This window comes from Lathamus discolor, chromosome 9 (assembly GCF_037157495.1).
Source record: "Lathamus discolor isolate bLatDis1 chromosome 9, bLatDis1.hap1, whole genome shotgun sequence".
Taxonomy (NCBI): domain Eukaryota; kingdom Metazoa; phylum Chordata; class Aves; order Psittaciformes; family Psittacidae; genus Lathamus; species Lathamus discolor.
This window is the reverse complement of record NC_088892.1, coordinates 8,177,285-8,201,572: the sequence shown is the minus strand read 5'-3', so window position 1 is coordinate 8,201,572 and position 24,288 is coordinate 8,177,285. Positions and strand designations below refer to the sequence as shown.

General features: G+C 43.5%; 1 protein-coding gene across 13 annotated transcripts in view; it reads right to left on the bottom strand.

The window, feature by feature from the left end:
* C9H8orf48 (chromosome 9 C8orf48 homolog) overlaps nt 1-24,288 on the bottom strand; it is a 63,253-nt gene that overhangs the window by 25,841 nt on the left and 13,124 nt on the right. For 3 of the 13 annotated variants that reach the window (XM_065689198.1, XM_065689197.1, XM_065689200.1), the window contains exon 7: nt 20,494-21,925. The exons of 5 other annotated variants lie outside the window; for them this stretch is intronic. In XM_065689198.1, coding sequence (XP_065545270.1) covers nt 21,747-21,925 — 179 coding nt within the window. In that variant the 3' untranslated portion in view covers nt 20,494-21,746. Of the gene's footprint in view, nt 1-9,404; nt 9,587-11,860; nt 15,810-20,493; nt 21,926-22,993; nt 23,017-23,103; nt 24,174-24,288 lie in introns of those variants that run through there. 5 more of the 13 variants (XM_065689203.1, XM_065689204.1, XM_065689202.1 and 2 more) reach the window with 5 other exon arrangements.

Sequence of the window (24,288 nt, the reverse complement as noted above, 5' to 3'; positions counted from 1 at the left end):
TGGAAGTGTGAGTGGAGGAGGGTGGCAGTTACAGAGTGAACACACTCACCATGGGCTCCATGTTCAGCTGTCAAGGGGTTGGGACCGGATGAGCTTTAAGGTCACTTCCAACCCAAGCCAGTCTGTGATGCTGTGATTCCTCAAACTAAAGCAGGAAGCTCTTATTTAGCTGTAGTCATCTTTCCTAACATGAGAAGTGCCAGTGGTGATGGGAGAAGTTCAGGGGCGACGGGAAACTGTGTGGTTTTGAAGAGGGCTCTTTGAAACCTTCCAAACTGATTTGTTAAACACCAGCAAGTAATGCCCAAACACGACAGATGGGTGCCTACAGTTTAGACCTGGATTCCTAGTTTAAAAGGGAGGCTTCAGAGTATTTTCTCATCTTTGAAATACCCACATACAATTACGCTGATACTCTCATGCAAACAGTCTATGGAGGTAACACACTGGTTTGGAGCACAATAAACAGTTAAGTTTCAGCAAAAACTCTGGCAGGACTCTTGTTATGTGGTGCAAAGAGTCCCCATTGCTAATTAAACATTCTCTCTGCACCAGTGATTCAGACACACACAGCTCTCCAGTCCCTTATGGTTTTCTGATTTTCAGCTAATAAGCCAGACAGCACATCCCATGGCTGAGGAAGCTTTTGTAGCCAGAGTAAACCTGAGAGCCAACAGTGAACTAGCACAGTATCTAGGTGCAATGGATGTTCTTGCAGCATCACCAGAACCTTGTGGCTGTAATGCCAAGTGTCATATCCTGTATCACCCCAATTCCCTGAATTAGAAGGAAGTTTTAATGGTTTTAAAACAAATCTCCAAACCATGAACTAAGAATGAAATAAAGACTTGGAGAGCACCAAAAAGATGCAGGTTTATTTAAGGTGGCCTCAAGGTCTGTGACAAGTTGGTGGTAGCGCTGCTGGGATGAGGCAAGGAGGAGAAGGAAGGTTGTTTTCTCTTAGAAGGCTCTGACAGGTAGGCTGATGTCATTCCCACCTTATGTGAAATGCAGGGAAATAAAAGTGAATACCTTAATCATCTCCCTGCCTAGAGCAGGAGAGCAAGACAGCACCCAAATGGCAACACTAGAGGGAGCAAAGACAAGAAAGAGATGAAGAGGAATGAAGGCAGGAGAGGAAGAGCCACACCAGTGTCTGAGATAGCTCTGAAGAGGAGAAGGAAGGGTTCGTGTTTGTTGTGCCTTGATCATTGTATCGAATTTACTGAGCATAGAAGCAAAACGACGGTCCCTTCTAAGTGTGTCCCGCAGGAAGGGAGCAGCTGGATTCTCATCTTGGATATGTTCAGGATTCAGGTTCTTCAGGTCACACTGAGTCCTCACTCACAGCCAGCACGCTACTGGGGATGGCTTTGCCCAGGGAAAGGCAGGTTCCAGCTCATTCCCATGGTGCAGCATCTTGAGGACAAGTGGGAGCAGAAGGAAGGACCAACACGTTTGCTGTCTCTTGGCAAGCCCTGCCCAGAAGACAGACCCATCCTACCTGGTTCTTCTCTTTCATTTTTGGTCTAGAACTTCCTTCAGCCACCCAAGCTAGTTTCAGGCTTTCTCCAGTCAAAACACAAACAACTGTAGAACCCAATCATGCTTCTCTTTAAAGAATCGGAGCTGCTCTTTCCATAATTGAATGCTCTCCCTTTAAGAAGTTATCAGAAGTTATTAGCACTTCAGGAGTCATTTCTCGGCTTTGTGCTTTGATCCTCTGCTTCCCCAAGTCACTTCCCACTGAGCTGCTTCGGAACTTGTTTAATAGTGAATTTGTCTGGACATCATTAAAAGCGTTAAGGCCCCAGGCAATGAGACTGTGCCAATTACTGTGTCAAGTGATTCAATCTGAGGGGTCAGTAGGAAGCAGGAGTTTAAACAGCTTAAAGGCTTTTGACAGTGAGGAGGAAGAGAACCAGCTCTGCTCTGAAAGCCTGTCCATGTTGGTTCACAGAGGTTTACTCCTGGACCACTGATGTGGATTTAAATGGATCATTTCTATACGGTGCTCAGTAAATGCTAAGGCATGAACTGTGCATGTGAAATACCAGCTTAAGCAGCTCTGTCATGATGAAGCCTGAGAGAGCTTCAAATGAAACTTAAACCCATTGCAACAAAAGGTTGGGAAAACAGCTTCCTTTGAAGTACTGGATCTGCATCCCAGCACACGCTGGTTTCATATGGAATTTCTCAGTGCCACTGTTTCAAAAAAACAGGTTTCCAGGATTGTCTGTTCCAGGGATGTGCTCCTGGCACTTAACAGATAAAGCCTTTGGAAAGGCTTTACTCCAGTCTTAGCTATTACATTCATATATTATATATATATACCCTCATTATTATTACTTCTGCTGGTAATAATTATGTCATATACTACATATCAACAGCTCTCTGGTAGTTACACCTACACCCTTTCAGGCAGGTGACAATCTACCACCCAGCTGTGTCCTTCTGTGGTGATCTTAACCCGATTTCCCAACTCTCCCAAGGCTCCTTTAGCTGGTACCAATTCCACCTTTAGCGGAACTGTGCAGCTTGGTGATATTTAAGTCAGCAAAACTCTCCAGCACAGATTCATTTTCCAGGTTTAAAATGCATGCACTAGGGAATCCTCCTAAGGTCATCCCTACCCCAGCACCACTTTGCTGAGATAGGATTAGAGCCTCCCTTGCTGGCAAAGAGCTCCAAGGCAAATGAAATGCACCAGGAACGCTGCACTTTGTACAAATATAATAAAACTCTCTGCTGGAGGAAAACACGCACCACAGGAAGATGAGATCTGCTGACACATGGGCTTTGGCATCGCACATCTCCTGTTCTTGAATGACACAGTTATCAGAACTCTACTGCACCGCTCCGACTGTAGCTGCATCAGTGAAAACACTGGTTTTTCCCGCACAAACACAACTGCCTTAAGAGTTTATACCAGCAAAATTCAAAGAGTAAGAAATCACACCACAGAGTGACACGGTACATAAATACCACTTTGACTTACCGGCAAGTGGTAGCTATACAAAAGACATGGGCAGGTTTTGAGTGGAGAGTTCAGGCATTCAGCAAACAGAGGAACAGGTGTGGGAAGCAGGAAGAACAAAGAGTGCAGAATAAAACTGCAAGTGGGAGAAATGCTGGGGTCTGTAACACAGATATAGGGACAGATGCAGAAAGGAGCCAACAGAGCTGTTCATAAGTTAACACCATTACACAGGTGGGAAGTTACTTTGCCCCCACCAAGGATGAGGTGAATACACAGAGACACACACAAAGACACAAACTCAAGGGATTCAAACATCTCATGGTCTTTCTCAAGGACTTAAAAAAGGAGCCCTTTCTTTTGTGCCAAGATGATGAGATTAAGAGAAACTAATCAGTTTTCATTTACACTCATGGAACTGTGAATAAACAAAACAGAACTACTTTAAGATGACGATTTCCGTACTTAAAGAGATGTCTCCAAATTTCATTTGTTTCTAAGTAAATGAGTAAACTGCACAAATTCCTATTTACCTGACCTGCTCCCTGCAGTCAAATACACACTGCTCACTTTCATGATTAAACCCAGTGTTGGTGATTTGTCTTTATGCAGCATGGGCCTACACAGCTATCAGAGGGTGGGAGCTGGATTCTGCTCTGGCCCAAAGGTGATGAACGGAGCAGGTAACTCAATTTGTGGGTTCTCCTTGCTGGCAACACTTGGGCTCAGTCTGACCCCCAGGTCCCACAGTGCGCTGCTGCTGGTGACTACAAAGCACCCCAACTTCCTAGTTAGGAAGTGAGAAAACCAGAAGAGAAGCCACTGAGAAACCACAACCATGGAGCCCCACCAAGTTACTGTTAGGATCACAGGCAGCCCAGAGCCACAAAACACCTCAGAGCTAATGTTTACACTTTGCTCCATAAAATCCAGTGGGGAAAACAGTGGGAGGAATCTAGCAGGCCTAAAAAGATGACATTTGTGTAAATATCTGCCTCCAACCACTCAGTTCCTAACCCTACGGGATTTCAAAGTCCATAACTTCTTTTAGCACACCAGCTGCTTCTCCTTCAGAAGCGGTGACAGCAGCAGTGCGAAAACGACAGGACTTGGACACAAACCAGGTTTATTTAAAAACATTTCTATATATTACACACAATATTCCAAGCTAAAAGAACATTGTGGACAACGCTAAGTCAAGCACTGAGACCCCAGAAGTCAGATCCCCAATGCAATGTCGACGTGAATCTCTGTTATGCTGTGTGCTACTGACTTCACTCACACAATCACGTGCGATTGCTCCTGTGGGACCCTTACTCTGTGGATAGGCTGGATGGTTCTCAGTTAATGAGCAGGTACTCAGCCTTTGTTTTCTCCTTGTTGTTTAGTGTGCAGCGCAATGCTGATGGCTTGCCCCCATAGGGGGTTCCTCAGAAACAGCTGAACCCTTGTTGAGTGCTCTATTACACATCATTTCCTCTCTGGTTAGCTTAACCCACTTGACTTCACCAAACTCAGACCCTACTCTAAGCACATATGATTAATGTATCCATGGCTTTTCTAAGGTTCACATTACTAATACAGTTTTAGGAACTTCTTGTCCCAACATTTCCATTTTTTCTAACCTGGTGAAAAATCGATTAGAAAGTTTGTGTGTTATAAAAGTATTCCTTAATTTGGAATCTCCCATTTAGAAAATCAGAGCATGCTTCTAATAGAGCGCTTGGCATTATATGGTGCTTTAAACACTGAGAACTCAGGTCCAGCTGCAGCTCTAAGTATACGGTGCTGCTGCAGATCAGATATTGCTTCAAACTGAGTATCCGGAAAATAAGGAACATTCAGTTAATGAACACTTCAAAAAAGGTTTCCTTTGCAGTAACTTGACCTTAGAATCTCAGTAGTAAAGGCAGAAATTGAATCATGTTTTCCAAGGCTGTGTTTAGCTGAGTTAACAGTGAGAGCTACTGATGTGGTTATCAGACAGAAGCAGCAGTGAAATGCACCCAGGTCCACAGACCCAAAAGATCTAGGACCAGGAAGAAAGTGGGAAGACAAAGAGAAGCACCTACAGTTACCAGGATAAGGGGACTCACCACTCTCCTTCCACCAAAACCAGTGTCAGACATACTCTTGTACATCATTAACCCTGTTGAGACCACCTCCTTTCTTCCTGCACTCTGTTCAGAGCCTGCTGCTTATTTCCTTCAGGTCTCCCTCTTTTCCATCACTGCCAAACTGTCTCCGCTCCAGTCCCGTCTTCACATCTGATTCTTCATCCTATTTTCCCATTTCCCTCACTAGGCACCACCAGGATCCGCATTCATGTTCTAATCTCTGCAGTCACTCCCCTGTCAGACCCTGTACCCAGCTCCTTCCCTTTTCCAATAGTCACATCCCAGAACTCAGCGCTTGCAGAAAAGCCCAGCTCCAGTGCCTCCTGGCTGGGCTTCCAGGAGTCTCCAAGGGAAGGGAGGCAGCTGATGCTGTTTCCCTATTGAAAGAAAATGAGTGGTCCTGTTCACCTTGGGTCTGCCAGCTGTGGAAAAGGGCTGCCTTACACTCTGGAAGCTGCTCTATTTCCATTTTAGATGAAAATCAGAGGTGGGAGGACAGGAGCCCAAACACAAAGCACAGGAGGGTACACGTAGCACAGGAAAGTGCCCTCACAAGGGTACACATTGTAGAATCCCAGACTGCTTTGGGTTGGAAGGGACCTCAAAGCTCACTCAATTTGAAGCCCTGCCACAGGCAGGGACACCTTCCACTAGAGCAGCTTGCTCCAAGCCCCTGTGTCCAACCTGGCCTTGAGCACTGCCAGGGATGGGGCAGCCACAGCTTCTCTGGGCACCCTGTGCCAGCGCCTCAGCACCCTCACAGGGAAGAGCTTCTGCCTCAGAGCTCATCTCAGTCTCCCCTCTGGCAGGTTAAAGCCATTCCCCTTGGCCTGTGCCTACAGGCCCTTGTCCAAAGCCCCTCTCCAGATCTCATCAGGCCCTTTAGGTAATGGAAGACTATTCCAAGGTCTCCCATCTACTTCATGAATGGGAGAGATTATCAGAGGCACGATGGTGTTTAAATTTAACTAGCGCTCGACATGAGGCAGGAGAGGCAACAAAAGAAAATCCAAGGAATGACAAGATTGGTGCTGGCAGAAATCTATTCTGAGCTTCCTTGAGGTCATTGTAAAGAACATGTCAGCTTCTTTAATAGCCCTGACCTTTGCAGTGCAGCAGCATAAAATGAGATGTACCTGTGCTGCGTGCTTTAGAATGCTCTTACTGGAGTTTACGTTTCCAGAATGTTCATTGTTTGATTCAAGCTGGTCTGATGAGTCTTTTGAGCTGATAAAAGAAATACATTAGTTCTTTAGCCACTCATGCTAGGACCAGACAGTTATGTAGATAGACACAGGAGTTGACCTCAGTGGAAAAATCTAGGTTCCTATTACTGTTCTGAACTAGGATTTACTCCTCACCCAGCAGACATGAAACCAGAACTGTTTCATGGGAAGAAAACAAAAGTTGCTATCCAAGATCAAACATGTCGTCTGTGTAGCCCAGGACTCTGATACTGGTCAGTCCCAGATGCCTTTGAATAAAGATGTTTTTAAACGATTCTACACTTGGAGAGAAAAAGGAATACAGGAAATGTGCCCAAAAGGGCATTTCCTCTTTGCACGTGTGAGCAGCGTGTGTCTCACAACTGCAGGCTCATAACGATGGACGATTCCCGCATGAACACCGACACCTTTACAGAAATCCTTCAAGGCTTTCAACCTGCACACTTGCAGAAAAGAATCCTACAGGATAACACTGTGCTGTGTGCAGAAGCATTTCCTTCCATCAGTATTAGCTGGGATGCCTTTTAACATCACTAAATTCCTCTTTACTCGCAAAAAATAGCAGAGATTGATTCAGAATTCCCAATAACCCCTCAGTTTTATTTCTTTTGTATACTCCAACCACCCCTGCTCTTGCCTGCCTTCTTTCTGGAATAAAGAACTCGGGGGCTGGCAGTGTTCTTCAGGAGCCATCTCACAGATCCCCATGCACAATGCGAGTGGAACACTCAGATTTCCCACCAGTGATGCCTCTGAAGTCTCACCACTCTTTCCATGTTTTATGATCAAGCTGCATTCTATTACAGTCAGTGATACTGACAGATGTATCAGGGAAAGCCATTCTTACACTGTGCACTCATCCAGGAATAGACAGTTAACTGAGGGGTTTATTAGGGCAATTTTATCTCCCCTAGTAAGATCAAACCTTCTGGTTAGGATTGAACACCACCACACAAGGCCTGAAACTTTCTGCATAATGGGATTTCATTTCATTATGTTTGGCTACAAATTCTGCTCTTTCCCTGCAGTCAATATTTGTAACTTTATCAAATGAAGGGGAATCTGATGGCTTGGCCTTGCTGAGGAACTCTGCTTTCTGAATGCATGCCTGCTCTGGTCTAAATGAGGAAAGCCATAACCACCTTCTCACTGCACCAAGATGAGATGGTGGCCCATTACACATAATGGACCGGTTTCAACCTCTGCATCATAAGACAAGCACCTTGACAACAACATAAGCATTGAAGGTAGGAGAAAACACTGCCCTGAAAGTAATATCTCTGTATCACACTGCTATGCTATAGTGGTAGCTGGTGTGCTTTCAATTGTCACTGGTTGTAGTTTAAATTTCTAAGGGAAAGGACAATCTGGAAGCATGAAAAATTACTAATTATCGCATTTAAAATAGAAGCAGCAATGGAAATGTCAACAGTGTGACTGGGACATCAGAGGTTTCTGCAGTGATGAATAAGGAACATTTCACTGCAGACTGGGAGAGGCGCTTTGGGCCATTTTTCAAAGCCTGAAGAACTTCTCAAGGAGTTCCAATGTTCATTTTTCTTCTATGCCCTTCAATTACTGTCAGAACATGCTGTGGTCTTCCTAATGGCTCCCATGAACTTGGAATAGCATTCTTTGTCAGGAGGTCACAAGCACAAAGATATTTTGGTCTAAGTTCTAGTGAATGCAATGCAGTTGGGCATTTGTATGCCAGCGCTGACTGGGAGATGTGGGCTTAGCCATATCAAGTATCTCCTGAAGCACTGATTTTCTGGGAAGTGTGAGTTTTCCTGGAGGAGACCGAGCTGTACCTTATAAATACTGCTCCTGTAGTTGGTCAACAGTTCTCTTACACAGCCATAACCTTCAAAGTGCTTGATAAAAGTTTCCGTCCAGTGACAAGCCTTGAAATAGAAAAGATGCAGGAAGTGGCAAATGTGATAGTGTGAGAGCTCACAGGGTATTAGTCATGCTGGATTATGCACAAGTATTTGGAAAAAAGATTCAATTTAGCATAAAAATATATTAGAACATTTACAGGCGTTTCCTTATTGGTTTAACTTATGAGTTCACAGGCAAAATGCTGGGGAGAGTTAAATATAAATGGAGGAAGAACTACCCTTGCACTACTGCAAACGGGTAGAAGTTTGTATTGCAGGTCTTTGCATATGTAAAAGTATGCACATATATAAATATGTATGGATGCACACATTATATATATATAGCTTTTTCAGTTGACATACTTCACTAAGAAGCTGACATAAGATTCTTCAGTAAGAAGCTGTATCTAAAAAGAAATATAAAAGGAAGTTTTATGAAATGCAGAAGGCAGAAAACTTCAGTCAGTCAGAAACATAGAACTCGGGGGTGATAAAGTAAGGGCTAACTAGACCTGCAAAAGCCTTTGCTAAGCTTTGTTATCCTCTCTTCCATTGCTAGCTGGCAACACAGAGAAATAAAACCAAAGATATCTCACAGAACAACAGATGGCATCTCTGTTGAAAACCAGGCCTCTGCACACTTGAAATGGAAGTTATACATCAAGGTCAGTCCCCAGGTAATAAAAGCCAGGTTCTCATCACGACTAGCTGAGAAACACACCATTTTCGAGTTCAAAGCACAGGGACAGGTTCCAGCTGTGTTTGCAGCATACCTGTATTTTAGTAAAGGCGTACAGTGGGTTTTTTCCATTGATTTGCCCTACAAAACAACCAAATGTAATTGCAAATCATCTCCTCCTCCTGCCCTCCCTTGACTCCTTCAGGAGACCCCCAGGAAGCAGGGAGCGTGGAACAGGCACCAGTCACCCCTGGGCACCCCAGGCTGGGGAAATGAAAGCAAGAAGCATGAAGTTACACTCCAGCAGCAGAGAAGTGCACTGCACACCAAAGGACTCAGAGCTACTTACACATTCTGGTCTACAATGGCATGAAGGTGCTTTTCTTGATGTGGTACCCTGACCGATGGCATCTCTAATGCAAAGGCGCTTCATTAAGATGCCAAGAATCAACATTTTGTCTGTTTCAGCCTTTAACTACCAAAGCTGGTTAAGTTTGCTCAAGGTGAAGGAAGGACAAGTCACTCTGCAGGCAAGTACAACTTGTTTGATGACTGCTTCAAGTCATTTTTGGGTGCGCAGCAGACAGACAAGCTCTCCTGTAGTTTTTCATCAGGCTTCTTAGCTTTGTTGTGGGAATCCACCTGGTCACTGACTTCCCCTTCATCTGTCATGTTTTAGGATGGAGCTTCTTTTGGGCAGGATGCCTCTGTAAGCAAAGGACCAAACAGCCTACTTTTCAAAGCTGATTTCTTTTTAAAAGCGTGGACATGGGGAAGGTGGCAGGTGGGATGTGACTTCAAAGCAGATGGAAATGCAGAAGAACAGTTGCTTAACACCTATAAAAGTCAGGCCCACTCCTCCACAAATTGTGTATGTATTTAGGCATCTGCTTTTTGAGGCTTGGCCTCTCAGTAATCTAAATGCATCACAGGTTTTGGGGAATGTGCAGTTATTAAACAAACAAAGACGCGAAAAGCCATAAGGACCCTGCTGCAGTCCTGGCACCAATCAGCTCTTCAGCACTTAGGGACTGCTTCTGTATTACCTGTGCTCCTGGTGGGAGCTTTGCCATCTGCTAATGAATGAAAGGCAGAGATTAGAACAGGGTGCTGTACAAACTTGATTCCACAATGATTTCTAAGCTGGTGGGACAGTAAGGGATGAGCCCCTGCCTTGTCTGAGATGCAAATTCAAGATTGGAGTCACAGGCCGTTCCAACCTAGACCATCTTACGTGGCCATGTGCATGTTTTGGAAGGGGTCTGTAGCATCTATTTCTGCAGGACTGAATGGACACAACGCAGCAGGACAGACAGCTTTTCAGAAGTGCTTAAAGACATCCAAAAAGCCTGTAGAAATGCCACACGGAAAGCCAGGAAGGATGTGCTCAGAAGCACTTGGAAGCTGAAAGCATTTCTTTTACAGTCTATTTCTTCCTCAATTAGGAAAACTCACCTGATAAAAGGAGCAAGAAATTACCCTGCTTAATTACACAGACAAGGGAGGAAAACAGAATCATTTAATTCCCACAAGCAACCCTTGTCTTTGTCTCAGCCTGTTTTCCATGCCTGGATTATGCTAACACAATTAATCTTTGTGACTAACTCCCGGGTTTTGTGTTAGTGACCTGATTCTGCACTAACAAGCTCCTCCCAGTTTGGTGAGGCTCCCCATGTGATCTCTTCTTCCCCCTAAATAAAGTTGAAGAATTTGGCTGGGATCAGTGAGTGCTGCTGAGGTGGCGGGTGCGTGGAGCTCTTCCACCTCCCTGCATCTGCAGCACCAACAACGCGCCTGTTCAGCACTATCTGCCTCCGGTTTGAAGACCAAGGAGGGGACGAGACCGGCCAGATCGCAAGGTCTGGAACTACCTCCGCGGTGAGGCTACAGCACGGGCTCCCAGCTTGCCACCCCCTGACCACTCTCCCCTTCTGAAAGTAGCCCAGCGAGTGTTGGAAGATGTGGCCGGCGGAGGTGAGTGCTGCATGGCTATGATGAATCCTTTGTGCGGAACCGGAGGCTCCTTAAGAAACAAAGTGGAGGAGCGAGGGGGGCAGCGCTCGCGATTTTCCAAATGGACACAGGGAAAAGCGTCCTTCCCTTCCCCGTTAGCGAAGGGCACGTGTGCCCCTTCCAGAGGGAAGCTACCCCAGGAGCTGATCTCCCAACACAGCTCGTTTTCCTGGCGCGGGGTGCAGAGTGCAGCAGCAAAAAGCCCAAGCACCGCGAAGCGCCTGCTGCAGACGCGCTGCTGGTCCGGCGGGTGCCTCACCGAGCAAGGGCTGCTCCTGCTGGGCTGCATCCTGCTCCAGCCTCCGCAGCCGCCGAGCCGGGGCACCACGGCGCGGTGCGGTACCCGGCACACGAGGCTGGCACGGCACAGCCCTGCGCGGCACCGGCGCGCTTGGCACGGCACAGCACAGAGCAGCACCCAGGGCTGCGCTGCTCACCCCGCTGCCCCCCAGCCTTGCCCGGGGCCACTCGCGGCCCCTGCTGGGGCTTATCCAGCTCTAGTCAGAGGTGCGACCGTGCTCCCCTGGGTACCAGCAGCTTTCTATGCACGCATCCACCCACCCTTCACAGAGACGCATGTAACATCCTCTCTCATAGCACCAAGGTGTGCAAAGCACCCCTCTGAACACATCGCCCTTTGCTCACCCAACGTGCATCTTCCTCTCTATCCCCACCAGGGCTCCAGGGACCCCTCACCCTTTGCCATTCCTCATGCACCCACTTCTCCACACCCATACAAGCCTTGTCTCACTACCTATGCATGCAGGCAGAGCCCCTCAACCCCCAAAGGGGATGGTGGCATGTCCCTCAGCCCCTGCCAGCCTCAGCTAAAGCAATGCACAGGTGCCTGTCATGTAACCAACTGCTCTCTGACACATTAACTGATCTCAAATGCAGTTATTTCACATAACTTTTCCCATCTGAAATATGATTTGGAGCTAAAAAGAAAGTCAACACTGACCAGAATGCATTGAATCCTTAAAATCTTTATTCCCTTCTCCCCTCTAGCCTACTCCTTTAGCCACAGTGCACACAAGCTCTACCCACCCCAGGGACATGCTGCCTGGGCTTTCAGATCTGAAAGGGGGGCAGTGAGGACGAACAAGGTGCCTTCTGCTTACCTACAGCCCTCAAATTACACAGAGTCTGTCTCCAGCCCATGCTGTGGGAAAAGAAACGTGCTCTTATTCCAGAAATGGCACAAAGTAGCTGCATTTAAAGTGACATTCATCACTCCCCCTCTCAGCCCTCTGCTTCCTCCCACCCTTTAACAACTTATTTTCCTTGCACAGTTTTAAAGGTGAATATGAGTATGGAATATATTGTAGTCCTGGGCTGTAACTATTCATCACGAATAGGCACACTGGCTGAAAGGAGAAGAGTTTTCTTTTCAAATGAGTTGGATGAAGACCTGAATGTTCGAATAGTCTTTTGCTCTTTGTCACATTTAAAGACAAAATGTTATCCCTGCAGGAGTTTCAATCCTGGCAGATTTTGGATCCAGGAGAAAGGCTGCAAACATCCCATTTGTAATTCCTTTCCTTGCTAGCAGTAGGGAAGGAATAAAAAAGGAGAGAAGTGAGAAGATAGAGAAGTGAGAGCAATATGAAACAGATGTCATTTGTTCATCTCCCTTTCACAACCAGTTAGCCCAGAGTCACACTCCTTCACCCCTAATGTAGAAGAGAATTGAATGGAAAGGCCATGGATTGCCTTCAGATCTTATTTTACGAAGGCTCTTAGGTTTGGGGTTTGTTCATTTGAATTCAGCTCTGAACAGCTTTCAGGTTTCATATATCCTGTAACTCCAGAGAACAATTAAACATCCACTTGTACCTGGACCGTAAGTACTTGTTCTGACTCCAAAGAACCCAGTACCACAGAGGAATAGAATAAATTGATCCCAGAAACAGGCAAATTGGGGAGCGGGGAATAAAAATTGCTGAGCAAGTTGAAGCAACGCTTAAAATACAGAGTAATGGAAGAATTGAGAGGCTGCCTCTGCAATCACCCCTGATTTGAAAGGTGTGTGGGAAGAGCAGAGAATATTGTTCAAAAGAAATGAGTAGGAACTGAATTAGCAAAAAGTTAAGCATGAAGGGCAATTCTCAAGGGAAAAAAGACTCCCCATTCCACAGGGTACCTTTTTTAGCTGATGATACAAGACTGTGCCTCTAGCAGGAAAGGTGGAAAATGGCTTAGCAGGAAAATTCACTCTTCAAAATAAGGACTAGTTTGTGCTGTTGGGAGAAAGACAACCCCAACATAGCTTTTAAAATGCACTAAAGCCTGTTTCGAAGTGATGAGCATGAAGGAACAGATAAGTTCAACTGTTCAGAGAACAGCACTGCGATACAGCACTGTTTCCCAAATTTAAAAGGGAAAAAAAGATTCAAACCCTTCCCTAGCTTTGAGCACTGAAAGGAGTAACACTCAATGTCTCTTCCAGACACCTTTATTGCAGCATGGCTCAGCCTGTCAGCACGCCTATAGGGAGCATTTAATATACAGTTTCAAAGCTACCCTCAGAACGTCATACAAGGATTTCATTGATCAGAATGATAAACTTCCCTCTCACCACCGTATAGACAAGGTCTAAAATATCTACCACAAATACAGCTTAGAAACACTGTTTTAAGGAGGAAATTCATCAAGTGCTTAGTTTGCAATATAACTTACGTGTAGTTTGGTCCTGGTAACAGACACCATCATCTTCCATAAGGATTTGGGCTTTGTGCAGACAAAGAAGAGCATTTGCCAAAGCATGCAGTTACAAGAAGGCTGTAATCACACCTAAAAAAGCTGCTGGTGTTTATCTAATCAGAGTTATACAAAATTAACATGTTCTGCTATCATGAGAAGTCACCAATAAAATCAGTGGGATGAACATGAACCTCAGAGAGAGTCTAAATCTCCAACACAACAGGCCTGGTGCTTCAATTGCTCCTCACTTCAGGCATTGCCTAACTAAAATTAAAATCTTATACCCCAGAATTAGCTCTGTGAGGGTTCTTTATCAACTAAATGCCCAGGGAAACAGCATGTTACATTACGGTCCATGCCCACACAAGCCTCAACAGTCACACACTGCAACTTCCATCTGCATCAACAGGAGCCGTTTTGCTCAGCACCTTCCCATGCAGAGGTAACATGGTACCAGGTTCTGCTCAGAAATAACCTTTGTCATACACAGGCTGTCCCTTCAAGTTAGCCAAGCCCACTGCAGCCCTAAGGAAAAGCAGGATCCCACTGTTCCTTTTACAGGAACTTTCTGTTGGTTTATGGATCTGACCAATGTGGGAATGAGCTATTACAAGTGCTTTTTAAACTCGGACTTTTTTTTCTCTTCTGGCATAAGGAAAGACAAAACCTCAGGTCTAGTGAAGACAGAACAAGCTGAGCAACTGCTAACAGCAGAGTTTTCTTACTCAATGGCACAAAAACAGTGTTCAGCATTCTGAGAGACCAGGGCTATAACTTTAAACACTGAATTAAAAGATTAATCAACTTGCTTAAATCTTTATCTACGTTGTCACTTGTATCACTGGATGCAACCACAAGGGGGTTATGCAAGACATGTTTCTAAGGATGACTATGTGTAAAAACCTAATACAGAGCGTATTTTCTGTTCTGAGATTAACAATACGGAAGCCAGAGGCATAAAGAGGTGGTCTGATTTTAGGACTTCTCAGATAAGCCCATAGTGTTTAACACCTACAACCCCCACGACACTACAAACATACCTGAAGAGTTGTTCTGTAACAACCCAACATTTACCATTTTAGCCCATACCCCAGAACGGACTGGGAAGCAGGAATCCCAACTGGCTCTCAGCTGGAAGCTCATTAGCAGTTTGTAGACCTGAAACCTTATGATTTCCAAAAGTATTTTAAGCACCTAAAGATGTTGGACATAAGTTGTGCAACAGCTCATAAGGTGTACTTAAGTTCACCCTTGCCATTTTCAAAACCCAAATGGCAAGGGTGGACTTACGTATATATCTAAGACATTCCTAAAATCTGGCCCTTTGCTCTTACATGTGAGTTTATCAAAGATGCAGGGCAAAATAAGTAGCAAGGCTAAAACATCTCACTACAAGCTTTCTGAAGCCTTTCCTTCCTGCTTTCCCTCTCCCATTCCTTCCTCCTTCCCCCCTCCCCTTGTCCCTGCTTTCATTTGCTCTCACTCCCCCTGTGGCTTTCACCTGCAATTTCGGGCACAAGGGTATCAGCATATCAGCAGATGTCTTGCTACACTAGCTCTGGAGGAGAAAAGCAGCATTTGCATAGCAGGTTTGCAACATGATGGATACATTTCATACAAATGTTTTCTACATCAAAAAGATGCAAATTTAGAGGCAGAAGGCACATTCTTCCTTAATGCAATAAAAATAGAAGAGACAATTTGAAAGGCAGCAGGGACATTTACAAGCAAGCTGAAAGCAGAAAGCAAGCAAGCTTGAAGCTCTATTAAAAAGCCAATATATATTTAAGATGGTATAAAAGCCAGAAGTAATTCAGCGCTTGAAAATGCAGTCTGGAGGCGCACGAGACACACACAAAGACAGGAACCAAAGATTCTCCTGCTACTGAAATCAAAGAGGGTTTTTTTAACACTGCTTCACAAGAAGCAGGTTTATGCTTTGAGGTCAATCGTCCTTACTTTGGAAATATGGTTTTATGTCCATTTGAGAACAGTATTATATATTTTTCTCACTTGCTGCTGGTTTATGTGTCTTAACAATCAGTCTCAGTATCATCAGGAAGTCAAAGAAGGTTTGAGTTAGCCTAATGGTCAGCTATGTACAATCACCTTCCTATTAACACAACTGCAGTAGCTTAGGTCTGATTTCTGGCCTTCATCATTTTGATGAAGCTGAGGATTTCAGACAGCCACCAAACTCGATGCATCCTTTATCTGAAACAGAGAATCAGAAAACAGAGTTATCCGAACAATTAAGATCCCAACAAACCAGAGCCCATTAAAACCTCCTCCAAGGCTGGTCTCCCACCAGGCATTTTGACTGTTTGGTCGGTTAGTTTTTAAGGATTCCATGCAAATTATCATTATTCTTTTTAATAGAACACTGGTAAGTTCATCACTAGCAAATAGAGGCAAGTTTTGCCCTTATAAAAGGAGTGTCAGTAAAATCAACGTTGTTCTCTCTCTTCAGTACTTCAGATTTGACAGATGCCAACAACATTAATTAACACTTGAGACTCATTTTGTTACTGTAATTTGCTTGTTCCTCTCATACAAATTGCTTCCAAGCTGCTCTTGCTCTCCAACCCTCAAACAGCTACATGAAGTCTTGAGAACAGATTTGTCTCTGCTTTGCTGGAGTACTCAGAGGCACAGAGGTTCAGCTCAAAGAACAAAAGACAATGCCTGTCCTAAGGATATTAGAACACAAGGAGCAGATTTGGTTCCCCCCATTTTCATACGAAGCTGTACTTTGAATGTTTGGTTGCTAAACAGAAAGATACAAAAACACGAGCCACAGCAGCAAAGTCCATCTCTAGGCAAGGACTTGTAGCCTATGCTTGCGTAAGTACCAAAGTAAAACATCACCATTTCATGAGAAGGTTTAGTATGTATTGAGCTTACAGATATTCTAATACACTTCCATGCAGTTTCCTCCACCAAATCACTATTTTAAGGAAAAAAAATTATAATCACACAAATTATTCTTGTAAATACCTGAACCTTTCTCCTCTATGTTTTTAAATGGTGGTGGGGATTAAATGTGCACTGAGACACTAGTCTGCATGCTCATAATGCTCAAACAAAATACACTGAATACTTACAACTCACAAACCAAACAGAGCCTGTAAGAGTAATTTATTCTCTACTGCTTGAATTCACTTAGAGCATGGACAGGAAGGGAAGTTTGGAGGTGTTTAATGGAGAGTTTTCTCACGAGAATGTGTTGACATTGAAACTTCAGCAGATGGAACTTGACTCAAGTTGAAATGTGTGCTCTGTGTGTGTGCATAAGCGTGTACTTCATACAAGGATTACAGAGAACATGAACCATCTCAGTCTAAGCAGAGTACCAGAGGTCCAACCCTTTCTTAGTAGGATGCTGCAATATGAGCCAAAACATTTACCTCTACTACTACCGTGGTCTCACCACTGCTCAGTAGAGGTGAATAATCACTTCCCTCAACTCACTGACAGCACTTTAATGCCTATAAAAGTAGCCTCCTCTCAAAATGCAGCTGAAGCACAAGCAGTACTTTGCAAATTCTTAATAGCCTTTCTGTTCCAATTTTCAAAGCACTCATACCTGAACTGATAATGGTGAAATGAAGTTACAAATAACATTCACTCACCTTCTTGGAACAGCACCAGATACCTAATTATTTTTCTATCTTTTCTATTTTCTATTCCCCATAGGAATCTAATAGCTGTGGATACAGATGAGATGAGATACAGGTTCAGGCAAGTATGACAAGATTTGATTTTCATTAGCACTGAGACAATTCCACCTTCCTAGACTTTCATGTGGGTGGCGGACACTTAGCTACTCCATAAATCAGAAGGGCATTTCTCAGTTCCTTAAGTTCTTTTAGTGCAGTTTCTTTCTTCAGGCTCTTGAGAAGGATGTTAAATACATAGCCAAGTAGCACTGAAATATTCTATTGTCATAACTTCCTGATATACGACTTGCCAGTAGTGCACCATGCAGGCATTCATCAAAGATGTGGTATGTTGCACTTGCTCCCCTACGTGAAGTGAACTTTCAATCAGCTTTGCAAGCACAGACTCTTTTGTCCTAAACTACAGTAAAATCTGGCTTTTCAACTTTAAAACCAACATTTATTTTTGCCTACGTGAACATATTGTTCCGAACTGGCAAGAGCTGCTCATTTACATCTTTTAACACCAACAAAATGCTAAGCTATAGTAAACAGTCTTTATTACAAACCAGAGCATGCTGTTAATTAGAAAGAGAGACCCTCAGTGCTCTGCAAGCCTGAGTGGGATGAACCACAAATTTCTGTGAAGAGGATGAATTACAATTGCATCCTGTCAGAGCACCTCTGAGCAAACAGTTCTGCGAGAGCTCTGAAGCCTAATTTTGGCCTCAAAGCATTTGGGAGTAGGGTGGAGGGGGTTTAGAGCAAGCTGTTATTTGAAATAAATAGCTCTGGAAGTGCTTACAGCTCCTCAAAGTACAATATCCTGGGGCCAAATCCCTCTGTCCTGAGTGGCAGCAGAAATAGGCAAAGAGCAGAGCAGCCTTGCTCCTCATCACAGTTAATTCTAAGATGAGATTTGGAACAGGGAAGACGAGCTCCTTGACTTCTCCAGAGCAGCTCTTGACTTCAGAACTGCTCAGATGAGCAAGTTTGTTAGGACTTGTCACACACACAGCATGTACCAGAGCCAAATGACTTGGATGTATTTGAAATTCTATCAGAGTTATGAAAGAGTAAGGGGTTTAATTCTAGGTTACAGCTTCCTGCCTTTAGGAGAGCTCACCTCTTCAGTAACTCTGTGCCATTTCTCACCCAGGTCATTTTTCCAGGTTCCAGTGAGGACATCTCCTGAACTCCAGTGCAAAGAGGACAAAAAACCCAAATCCCCTTCAGACAAGGCAAGTCTGAGAGCAAATATTGAAGAAAAGGGGAAAATAACTCCCCTGCATTAACCTGAGAGCTACCGTGTCAGCTGATTTTGTTAATGCCTGATTTCAGCAAAACCAAGCTGCCCCTCAGTAAGAAAATATACCTTTGATTTCACTCTATGGGGAGTATTTGAGGGAAGAAGAAACCTCTCAGTGAGGAAACCCCCTAAGGTATAAACTACACTTGTTGCAGTGCTTGTTTTCCTTTTGCGCCTGCGGATAAGCCCTACCACCACAATGTTACTGGAAATTTGATTTTCTTTGGGTATCTCTTCAAGAAAAAAGAGCCCCAAACTGCAGCCAGCTGAGAGCAGCCTTCCCTGCCGCATGACAGAGACACTGTCACATATCTGACTTGCACAACTTCGGATATAGTTGACCTGTACTGCAAACTCCGTGACACCCACTGCACTCCTTGGCTCCATCAACCAGCAAAGCCTCATCTATGCCTGTGGATCAACCTGCCTCACGGATGCCACAGGTGACAAGGGAACCATAGTTCTTGCTTCTTCAGAAATCCTGACCCAGGGAGAACAACCACTGCATCCCAATGAGGCCCAAGTTCAAAGAAGTCCCTGTACCTGCACTTCTGGCCTCAACAGACTATGAAAGCTTTGTTAACCTGAACACCACAAAAGACGCTGAAACCACGCAGCTAGAGGGGTCCCTCTCATCCACCATTGCACTGGTAATAGTGCTGGTTATTATCTTCTCTTTGTTAACAACATCCCTAGTAACCTACTGCTTTCACAAGTGGAAACTGAGAGGTAAAAGACTCCAGAAAGCACAAGAAGAGTATCAGAAAGACCAAGAAAAGAGCATTTTTCAAAGCACACCTGGACTTGTTTCATAAAAAGACTCCAAAGGATCCATCATGAAATGCTCTTGCATTACCTGAACATGGAAATAATAAAAGAATGGCAACTATGACATTTCTAAGCAAACCTATCCTTGTTTTATCTCATTTATAAGAGTTGTTGGCAGTTTGGAGATTTCCTACAGCTTTATTATACATATATATATTTATATAGTCTCATTTGTGCAAAGTAAACCCAAGGCAATCACGTATTTTTGATCTCTGTTGTATTACTAAACCAGTGCATTTAAATGCGTTGCTCACACTCTTTCAGAAACACACTGGCCTGTGGAAGGCAGAAGGTCAGGCTTGGTTATTGCAAAGCAACACAGCAGCTCAGTAAAGCTCAGTGGAGTTGTGTTGTTTTGCTCCGATCTAATCATCTGGCTGAAGATTGTGAAATCCAATTGGAATCTTAAAGTAAATCAGGTTCACAGACACTCCGCAGTAGCAGCCTGGTCCTGAAAGCTCCCAGCTGAAGAACCTTCCACACCTTCAGCCGCAGCTCCATGCAGAGGGCATGCAGGACCCAGCCCTATGTGCATTTGCAGGTGGTAAGTCAGTATTTCTGTCAGGTGAGATTCAGTGCATCCCAACCACAAGTGGATTAAGGACCTCCAGTGTTGCTGGAACCCAATTTACCAACTTAACACCCTTTTTAAACTAGGCTTGTACTTCTTCAACCAACCATATGATAGTGTGTTTTTATTTTCACAGCCTGTAATATTATGTCATGGGGAAATGGCAGCTCTGTTGTGAGAATCATCTCCAAGTCACATTTTCTAACAAAGTGATGGATGTAATATTAATATACTTCATTGTTTTAAAAAGTAGGAACCATGTAAAACTACAAGAAGCCCTGCTCAATTTGCTAGCTTGCCTGCACTTGCCAGTAATGCTGTATGTATTTTTAAACAAGCTATAATACTGTGATGCTGTAAACTTACTTCTGTAGGCAAAAAATGTTCTAGTTAAAAATGTCAAGATGAAGGATGTAAATGTTCTTAAAGTGCTATCAACTAAAGAGATGAATTTTCACAGAAGATTCTAAAGGATTCTGTTACATGCTACAGATCTATTTTACAAACTTATTTATGGATCATACACACTAGTCTATGTGAGAACAAACAGTACTATTTTATTACAAAATAAATGAATAAATAAGCAGTGAATATCCACATGCAGAAGCTGGAAAATGTTTCTTTTTTAAGGTACCCTCATCAATTCTGTAAGTAATTTGAAAGACAAAGGCCCCGGTACCTTACTGACAGAAGGTATATGCTCCCCCTCACTTCCCAGCCTTCCCCCATACAGATTATGCTGCTATCAGTGCAAAGATCCACAGAATACTTGTGGAGGGAATGGGAGTAGTTAGCTAGCTGCATCAAAGCATTGCTACTGTAGTATTTGTAATATTAATGCATGTATTTACAGAATTAAATCACATTAAGCATGGTGGCATTCAGAAGACCAACCCTGTTGCAGGGAGTGACAATTTGCACGTAGCCTTTACATTAGCTCTCACTGAGCAGAGACAATACAAAGTCCTTCTCTGAAAATCATGCTGAATGGTGATAAAAATCACAAGTGGAAGAAAGGAAGTATGTTTCAAATGCTTTAAAAATACATAGCTGGAAGTACTCCAGCTCTTGCTGGAGTGTGTGTGTAGGATTTGCAATAACTGAAAGCTACAATTCAGGTTCTCACTGAAGAATCTGGGCATTACCAATTTTCCAGAGAACATGATCCCTTCCAGCAGGAAAACCTTGTCCTCAGTGCACCAGCTCAGGAGTTTTGTCGGGCTCCCAGTACAAGTAAGTGAGCTCAGCTCCAATCCTTGGAAGCTGATCAAACTGGCTATGCTAAAAAAAATAGAACACTAAAGTGACTCTTAAAAATGACAAATACAAAGCCCCGTGGCCCAACAGATGGTTAGAAACAAGGCTGAGGAATGACTGAGCCTGGAATCAGGCTGGGCTTTTTATAGAGAAAGCGAGGGCAGACGAATGTGGAAATTACATTGCTGCTGTCCTCAGGAAACTGATCTGAATGATGATCTGAGGAATATAGATTTATCCAAAGAGTCAGTTATGAACTATAATATCGCATACACCTAAACCAAGATATATACGATAAACCCTTCTGCATGCATACAAAGTTCAGAGCAATGAACTCTACCACATCACAAATCATTGAGAAGATTAAATAATGCAACCATGTGCAGCACAAAGCTAGAAAGCAAAGCTCCAAAGTACTTATAATTGGCAGATTGATTTGTTTCAGTCCTAGAGCTGTTTACCGCATGAATCAGTTCTGATCCACCTCACTCCTTTTATGCCCCGGCAAGCACAAAGGAGCCCATGAATCAATATTTCTTGATCATAGTTTTAGAGTGTTTCTGTGGATCAAAAGAAAAACCTGCTGCTAAGGAAGGTGGGAGAGGGCAGCTCCTGTGAGGGGAAAAGGAAGAGACAAGATCCACTGTTTGGTTTTGCTTCTCCTGCATCCTCCATGGCAGAATTTTGGGATCTCGAAGCTCAGCCACTGCAGGAATGTACAATAAATTGAGAGACTCAGATCACTCATTCCATTGTACATCGCTAATAGCTGCTACAAGAAAGCAGAAGGCAAACACTCAGATCTCACAGACATTTTTTGTAAGAAAAATAAATGAGAACTGTATTAAGCAGTAGGAAAACACATGCAGAAGACATGAGCAAAACACTTTGATTTTTCAAAGAAGCTATCTGAATTCTTTGTAACATTTATGCAAACAGGAAACATACAGCTGCTGTGCTGCAAGCAGGAATGCTATTTTACAGACAAATATTGTCAGGTGCCTACCCCAAACAGCTCATAGTTCAGTGTATTTACATAAAAGCTTGACAAGAGTTGTGAAGAAGTATTTCAGTGTGTTCAGAAAGCATCTCTGTACTGAAAGCAGAAAAATCAATGTGCTATCTTTTACTTATGGAAATAATTAATCTGTATTTGGAGTCCTGGAAGTCACTTTCTGTGGTTGTTGTAAGGGCTGAAAGCTGCACTCACTGCCAATAACAACAAAATTACAGTTCCAAAGGAAGTGACTCCTGATCATCACTTCTGTACCTGACAGTCTCTATGAGACTTCCTACGAATAACAGGTATCCTTTGCCCAGTGTTGGGCTGATTGCTGGAGGCTTTGAAAGACTTGAGAGAAACAGGAAGTACAGCCCAAAGCAAGGAACAGGGATGGAATAGCTCAAAAGAACAGGTTTATAAGATTGGAAGGTAGGAAATTTAAAGAATTTAAGCATTTCTAAGAATTACAGAGTAATGGGAAGAGACGGTAGCTATGTAATCTGCAGTGACAATTCAAAAGTTAAAACCAAGCTTAGGGGAATATTTTTGATGGAATACTAAACCTGCTGCTTGCAAGAAACCAGACTGAGCTGCCCATGAAGCTCTAAGGACAGCTAGCCCTGAACAGCTTAGGGCTGTGTTATGTTTTCACTTGGGGCTTGACCTACCCAGGATCAACTCCCAGTAAAATCACTCAAGGCAGGTTTTTAAGCACTAAAAGGCAGATACTCACTGACATAGGTCAGCTCAGCTACCTCTATATCCAAGCCTTTCTTTCCAGGTATTCTATTGATCTGTGAGAAGTGAAAACAAGAGGCTAAACAGCCCTCAAGCACTCTTAAACAATATATAGCATACAGAAGAAAATAACTACACAGGTATAAAATATAAAACCAATCTATATATTTGTCCCAAAATGGGAAAAGAAAGTGCAATAATAAGACTTAATTCTATTTGTAACACAAATTCAGGAAGAGTTCATCAGTAGGATATTCCTCCAAGGTTCCCACAGCTTTCAGAGATCTAAATGCACAGAAGTCAGGAAACTGGAGACTGAAGAAACAGTAACTTCATGACCCACATAAGCCCAACGGTCACAGGGTCACTGCAAGAATGATGCAATGAGCTCTTCCTGTCAGCAGTGCTCACAAAGGTGGGCTGCACTCATGCCCACAGACCAGGAGACATCTGAAACTTTGGAGAAGCTGACTTCATTGTCTAACCCAGAGATCCCCAGCATAAGACCATTTTATTTGGATGTGTGCTATATGCCAATCCTTCATCCAGCTATATTTTTGAGAAGACAGTGACTTTGCCACCATGAAAACAAATCACAAAGGATTACAATAAATTTCAAAGTGTATTAAAAAAAAAAGTCAAAAATATTATTTGGCATCTCAATCCCACTTGAATTTGTTATGTATTCCCATTTTAATCTACGTTGTTTTTTCTCTTCTTAAACACCTATGCTACATAGGTCCCATGATTCATTTATTATAATTTCTTGTCCTGTTGGCATCCACAGACTCCCTGATCAATTTCTGTTATAGTCTCATTATTTGAGCTCTATAAATAGGATATTTCATTTTAGTCCTTTTCGGAGTCACTTTGCAACCTTCTTTCTCTACTCCACCTGCGGCTCTCCATTTACCATGAGACAGTGGACAAAGATTGAGTTGAGATTTAGTAATTACACCTCCCTATCCTGGAAAAGGGAATCATTTATTTTTCTTATGGATGGAAGTAGCTGCGAGCTGCTCTGAAATCCCACAAGCAATCCCACAAAAAACAATCCTTACTACTTGTCAGCTTAATAATAGAAAGTGTTGGCTCCCATCATGTGAAAAAATGTATATAGCTGGATCAGAATATATTGCAACATTTGCATTTGGATGAATAAAGAGCTGAATCACAATCCAGACACCAGCATGCTGGGCACAGCAGGTTCCACCTGCAAGAGTATTAAAGCATCACCCAATTCATCACTGACAAAACACGTTGTATCCACAGCCCTTGGCATTCAGATGGGACTGCCCCCAGAAAACTCCCTCCGTTCTTTATGTCCC